The sequence below is a fragment of the Limanda limanda genome, chromosome 14 (assembly GCF_963576545.1).
Source record: "Limanda limanda chromosome 14, fLimLim1.1, whole genome shotgun sequence".
In the NCBI taxonomy this organism is placed as follows: domain Eukaryota; kingdom Metazoa; phylum Chordata; class Actinopteri; order Pleuronectiformes; family Pleuronectidae; genus Limanda; species Limanda limanda.
The window spans coordinates 3571792-3578900 of NC_083649.1; the positions used below are offsets into that span (position 1 = coordinate 3571792).

Sequence of the window (7109 nt, forward strand, 5' to 3'; positions counted from 1 at the left end):
TTAACTTTCAGTATTAGTTCTCAAAATACTCTCCAACAGCTCAACACTTGGTGGAAAGTGTTTTCCAACGAAAACCAGTTGATTTATAACTTTTTTAAAAGCAGATACTGCTGCACGGCCACAGGAGAAACTTCTTGTAAAACATCTCTGCACTCGCTTCAGTCTTTAGCCGTGGTGGAAGCCACAAACCAAAACTCTGTGTCGCCTACTTTATATTTATCTTCTGGTTTTCTGAAAAAAAGTAAAAGCCAGACTTTTGTGAATGGGAAACGATCCATCTACTGGAGCAGGCTTGTGAAACCTTGCAGGTGATTTGAAGACACCTTCACACAAGAGACGTGTCCGTTGATTTATGAATAAACTCAGAATCAAACCTGCAAACTTCTCCAGATCCTCTCAGACTGCACGTGGCGTCACACTCGGTCTGCAGGTGGGTTTCCTCTGCGGCCGCTGCAGCTGTGTTCAACAGATGCTAAATTACAGGTTGCATCTCATGGTCGTATCTCTCCGGCTCTGGCAGGCTAATAATAGCGTTAGCTCGAGCAGTGGAGAACCTCACTGTCACGGTGACATGGCTGATGGTCGTGCAGGAGCTGTGCTGCCAGATATCCATGTTTGATCAAGTGCTGCTTAAATTAATACGTAGGTTTCTGCTGAATGGAAAGCAGTGACCCATTCAATTAATGGCACATGTGAATATAAAGGAAACGTTCACTCGGATCAATTTCTCCTGTGCTGAGAACATCCTGCTTTTCTGTGTTTCATGTTGTCGTCAATTGTGTTGAAGCTCTAGAATCTAAGAATGTATAAGATCATTTTCATATTTAGTTTGATAATTCTAATAAGTGTTGAAAAGGTTCCCATGCTGCAGCTCCTCTGTTCAGCCTCTGTCTCAAACTGACTCTTTAAGAGAATTCTTATATTCCCTCAACAAACCTTTGGAAACACTGGATAACTTTACTAAGTGAATTCTCATCCCTGACGACACTTCCCTCCTCTGTGTTTGCAGGTTTATCTGATGTGCCGTGAGTGTTGGGAGCTCCTTGCCCCCCCCGCCTGCAGCCCCGGTGCCACCCGGCCCGGCTCAGGCTCACCAGGAGGGACCCTGCTCATTCCTTCAGGATGGAGCTGGACGGGCTGGACCTCCAGCAGGTCCCGGTTCTGTCGCTCGACCAGATCCGTGCCATCCGGGCCAACAATGACTATGTGGAGCGGCCCGTGGCGCTGGAACCGGCGACCCAGACCGGATTTTTTTATGCCCATGAAGACCGTTACCCTCATGGAGTATACACGCATCACCCCCAGCACTCCTTCCACTCCGCCCTCCCCCGCAGCCAAAGTCAGCAGCAGCACGCTCACCTGTCCCACCTGAGCCGTTCCAGTACCATAAGCTCGTCCATTTCTCGGACCAGTGCCACGTCAGACCAGCGGCTTCTGGCAGGTCTGACGCCGTCTCACTCTGGGTTAGGCTCAGTGGTCCGTTCTCAACCCAAAGGAGAACTCAAACCCGATACTTCCTTCGGTAAAGGCCTGACGGAGGGCGAGGTCGAGCTCGGCCTTCATCAGTTCATCTGCGAGAGCTGCGGTCGCTGCAAGTGCCAAGAGTGCTGCGCCCCCCGCCGCCTGCCCTCCTGCTGGGCCTGTGGGCAGCGCTGCCTGTGCTCTGCTGAGAGCGCTGTGGAGTACGTCACTTGCTTGTGTTGCGTTAAAGGCTTGTTCTATCACTGCTCCGCCCAGGACGACGAGGACAACTGCGCCGACCGGCCCTGCTCCTGTACGGCAGCCCATGCCTGTGCCCGCTGGGGCACGATGGGGCTGCTGGCGCTCTGCCTTCCCTGCCTCTGCTGCTATTACCCCGCCAGGCTGTGCCTTGCCATGTGCCAGTGTGCCCACGACCGGGCCACGCGCCCCGGCTGCAGGTGCAGCAACACCAACACTGTGTGCCGCAAGATTTCTGCCTCTAACCCCAACTCTGGTCACCCCTCGCTCCGCAGCAAAGCACTGGAGAAGCCATTATGACAGGCTTGGATGGGGACCAGGTAAATCCGCTTCTCCTCAGCCGTGGCCAAAGCAACGCTGTCGCCAATCAACAGTGCCACAGCTGACATTGTGACGACAATGCCATTGTGACCTACCTACCTAGATATGACAAGCCAACTAACCAATCAACCGTGAAGTGTTGTTCACCTAATGTACCTTGAATTTACTTATTCTCCACCTCAGGAGGGACCAAAGCTTTACTGTGCCTGTTCATATTGGAGACTTCAAGCCGAAAAAAAACTAGAACTCGCCCTGGAGGAGGAAGCTGTCGTGCTCTGCTGCACCGCCCGTCAACCTGAACCAGGGCTTCCAGACAGAAATCACCTCTCTCTGCATTCTGTGGCGTAGTGCGAACGTCTTAAAATCTATTTATTTAATGTTGCACCTCTGTCCTTCTCACCCTTTGCAAAGACAACGCACAGAGACAAGTGAGGCAACGAGTCAGGATGGACAGACGCCTGTGCTGGTGTGTACGGTCTTTGCCCGACAGTTTCTGTCCTCTTGAATCGGAACAAGCGTTAGAGACAGAGACATTCCGACGACTCCACAAAGGCTGAAGTCCAACGAACGAAGACACCGACGTGGTGCTGCAGAGAAAGTCTGACCGGGACTCTGAGCGAAGCACCGAGCTACGAAGTGGGAACAAAGACACTTGCAACAACCGTCTGACACCAAAAAGGGACCATGCACTGTACGAGCTGTGTGAACCTCCATGCTATGAAGCTCATTTGTAAAGGAAACGCACTGTGAGGTAGATGGACATGTTTTCCTCAAAAGCCAAGGAGCTGAATGGGGATTATTTAACTGGAGGGAGGGTGCATCCATTGTGACGAGGCAGCGTGTGTGTGTGTGTGTGTGTGTGTCTATGTGTGTGTCCTCCTCCTGTACAACAAGCTGTGTATTGTAGAGCCTGTGTGTATGTTGTGTTGTCAGCAGAAGAAGCCTCCCTTGTTGTATTTTTAGCCGTGTCGCTTCAGTGGAGCTCTCGGGGTCTGGTTGGGTTTCCTCCTGAAGTCAGTCTGTCGCCAGCCTCCCTCCTCCGCCCCCCCACCCCACCTCCATCCCTCTCTCCTCCTCCGTTTCCAGCCCACCTAATCTTCTCCCCTGTTATCCTCCCATTGTCAAATCAAACTCCCCATCTCACTCTCGTTCAGGCCCATTAGCATCTTCGGCTGGACTCAAGGTGGAAAAACACCGGTTTCAATTTCTCGATTCACGTTAACACCGACTGAACCGTCGGGGATGCACAGTGCACCGATGTGTTCAGGGTCAGGAACTCACAATTAGATTTGACTAAAACACATTAAACAGAGAAGGTAACTGGGATCTGAGATTCCGAGTTAAGCCGACCGACTCGAGGCGTATTATTCCCACACAGCCACCATTTCCCCTCCTGCTCCGTCCGTCTCTCCTCTTACGCTCAGAGGGCTAAAAGCCTCCAGCTCCTGGTCCACCGAGAGTTGATCAAACAGGCAATTAGCTCCATGATAGCTCTTAATGGGCCGCAGAAGAATGGAGCATGTGGGAGGGAGGGAAGACCGGATGGAGCGGGGCTGTGGTGTTTGGCAGATGGGGAGAGAGAGGGATGCTGGGAGGAGGAGGAGGAGAGACGAGAAGTCGGATGAAAGGAAAGAGACGGAGTCGACGCCGATGGAGAGAGAGCGTGTTTGACAAAATGAGGAATGTGTGTGTGTGACGACCGTCGTTACATTAACGGAACTTCCTCAGAACTTCAGGTGAACGGTAAAGTGCAACATTAGCACTTTGCCAGGAAGGAAGGCTTCAAAGCTGTTATAACACACACACACACACACACACATACACACACGGACACACACACGCACACACAGCGTCAGGCGGGTGCATGTGTGTGTATGTATGTGTGGATATGGATGCATGTGGGCTTTTCTGTGCGTGTGCACGTGTGACAGGATGAGTCACGCAAGCACAGACACGGACACACACTGACCTGATTTGTTAAAAGTTACGTTGCTATATTTTTATATGTAAATATGGGCTATTAACTCTATAACTATTTTTATTCTGCTTTACTTTGTTCCCATGAGATTGATATTATTATGGCTGTTTTCCATTATCGGGAATATTTACTTATTTACCGTCGACTCGCGACCAATTCAGGAACTTTTGGGGCAACTCAGAAAACTTTGAACAAGGACTTAGGAGAAAAGCCATGACCACGCCCCTTATTGTGCAGACACTCAGAGTCATCACTTGGTTTAAACACGTTTCAGACCAAATATATGTTTTCATCATCAGGTACCAAAAGCCTCTAAAGCTGCTTAGACGTCAATCAGGTGAATTCTGGATCTTTCATCTGGTTTAAAAGAACAAAATCGGGATTCGTCCAACAATCCTCAGGTGTGTAACACAAATACAGCTGAGGTCATTACACATGGAGGGAAGTTGAATTTCCACGTCTGCTGCATCGGACGGTTTGATACGAGTTAGAATAAACATCAGTGGAGAAGAACCTTAGATTACTTTTAAGTTATTCCTTGTCCCAAATTCCAATATGGAGGGGGCGGGTTTCAGAGCCATAAAGAGATCGTGGGGGTGTTTTTCAAGAACAATCATTGGACGAAGATTAAATTATGCATGAGTTGAACTCCTCCATCTGATCAAAAGTTTGTGATTCATTATGTCAAAGCGGAAACAGTTTTATTATTTGAAATCAAGCATTATAACATTTTATTTTATTTCTTTGTGTTGCTGCTCTTTGGTTCCACGATGTGTAAATGTTGCCCCAAATGTTTCTGTGCTCATCACTGGTTTCACGATGGAGCAGACGCTCAACTCTATTTTAATTTTGTTTGTAACTTTAATCCACTTTGAGTCCTACCTGTTACTTTATAGTTATCATTACTAATAAGAAGTATTGGCAATCCAGAATCCTTATCTCTGTAATTGAGGATTATTCGCCCGGCCCGTCCACAGTGATGCAGATGAGTGTGAAAACTTTCTCTCATCCGCACGTCCCAAAATCTTTAAAACACCACAAACAAAGTGTTTTTTTATCAAAAGAATTTAAAGAAGATGCTAACGTCGCCTGTCACGGTCATGTACGATAACTCGCTGGCACATTCTATACTGCATGCATGCTCTGTGAATGACAACGCTTCAAAAACAGCAGGAAACCAATGGCAGCCGTGAGCAGAACAACAGACCATCATCTGCATATAACTTTAATTTGTTTGAATTCTTGTGGTGTTTAAAAGACGACGACGTGGAGAAGAACGTTTTTTATACCTAACCTCATGACTGTGGGCGTTGCCTTTGATTGGCTCCTCCCAGAGGTCTCCTCTTCGTTGATTGGATGGCTTCAGTCGGATCTTTGTGCTCGCGGAGACAACACAAGGAACGTTACGAACCCGGGTCGAAGACGTTGCACATTTTTTAAACTGGTTCATCTGTTTTCAGAGCGACTTTAAATAAACGTTGACAGTCACAGCTTGATCGTAAACACGTTAGTATGCAATGTTTTTTACGTACGTCAGATACGCATAGGGACTCGTGCAGTGCATTGTGGGCCACATGTCAAACAAACTTCCATCGACTCCCAGGTTTCATTCATCTTCTAAAAAGTTTTTTCAGTTTTACGTTTAACCAAATTGTTTTAATATCTTATATTCTCATAATTTTTTTTATTTAATATTAACGAATGAAGCACAAATGTGTTTTTGCTGAAATGCGATTTTTTGTTGTTTTTTTTACTAGATACACTGCAAACAAAACATCAACATTCATTTGGGATCAATTCATTTAAGAAACAAACTCATCATGACAAGATTTAAGGGGAAATGATGAATTGTTATTACAAAATGTGTAATTTAAGGGTTGTTTTGAGGACTTTTGTCAAAATTCTAGATATTTCCCTTGGCAGTGATAGAGGGGGGTGCAACTTCCACACCTCACCTCCGCTGACCAAACTATCCGAGTATCTGTACGTACACATAAATCACTCCGATATGTAAATTCTCTAAATTCCTCAGATGTTCCCAGCATTGCTCAGGAACCGTCTGGTGTTGCCATGGTTACACTACACATCTCCTCTCGTGTCTTAGCGTCGCTTTTGGTACAAATTGGCATCGTGTCTGTCGTGAGAGAATTTAAGGAGAGTATATGGAACAAATATATATAGAAAAAAAACCTATCTAAAATGAATATATTATATATGGAACAATATGCATTTCACACTTTCTGTTTCATCGCTGATATTTGCTTCGTTGATATTTATTTGAACGGTTACAACAATGGCGGGAACACGAATCATGGAGGAGGAGGATGTGGACGAGTGAAGTATTTATTTGACAGTGGTCAGAGGAAATGAAGAGCGCCGACCTCGTTGTTGTTGTTGTTGTTTGTTTTTGTTTTTGTTTCTTCCTCTCAGTGTGGAGCGGCTGCTGCTGCCCTCCTGGCTAAAGACCAACCAATAAAAAGGAATTTCCAAACGGAATAAACTTTGTGCCGTGTGAGTGATTAAATCTGCAGCTTCACCCATAAATAAACTCACTTCTGTGTTCACCTCTCAATAAGACAGTTGTTTAAACACATTTATTAAAATACAGAACGCTAATCACACTCAAAACACTTTTTAAATAGGGTTAGAGGCTGTGGTGCATTCTGGGATTGGATGAAAAAACTATTACTATAACATTCTCTCAATAAATATTCTATTTAGATTAAATACACAATTAAATGTGATAACACCCATGTGGACTTACGACTTCATATCAAAACTGCTGCTGGGATAAAGGTCCAATATCAACATCTAACATATTTACTTTCATTACTTTATCAAATGTGTAGCTTTATCAGAAACATACAATCTTATCTTCTATTACAAACTTGTAGTAAATGACAACAAGACTTAATTATCTTAGAAAACAAGAAACTCTGCTCTTCAAATCAAAATCCAATCTGCATGTTATCTCTAGATTAACTCAATCTAGTGCCCTCCACCTTCTTCCCTTATTAATCTAAATAAATGATGAATACAAACCTTATATTTGCATCATAACTTAAATTATTTTAACTAATTATAAGAGCAG

The 7109-nt window shown here is 45.5% G+C and overlaps 1 protein-coding gene across 1 annotated transcript; it reads left to right on the forward strand.

The window, feature by feature from the left end:
* Positions 1–1107: 1107 nt before the first annotated feature.
* Positions 1108–2849, forward strand: LOC133019825 (protein sprouty homolog 3). Its single transcript, XM_061086394.1, has one exon. It carries the CDS (start codon positions 1123–1125, stop codon positions 2017–2019), a length of 897 nt encoding a protein of 298 aa, XP_060942377.1. The 5' UTR covers positions 1108–1122; the 3' UTR covers positions 2020–2849.
* Positions 2850–7109: the final 4260 nt, after the last annotated feature.

Bases quoted from the DNA above. Each gene is read 5' to 3' on its own strand.
- LOC133019825 (XM_061086394.1), top strand. From the start codon at position 1,123: ATGGAGCTGGACGGGCTGGACCTCCAGCAGGTCCCGGTTCTGTCGCTC.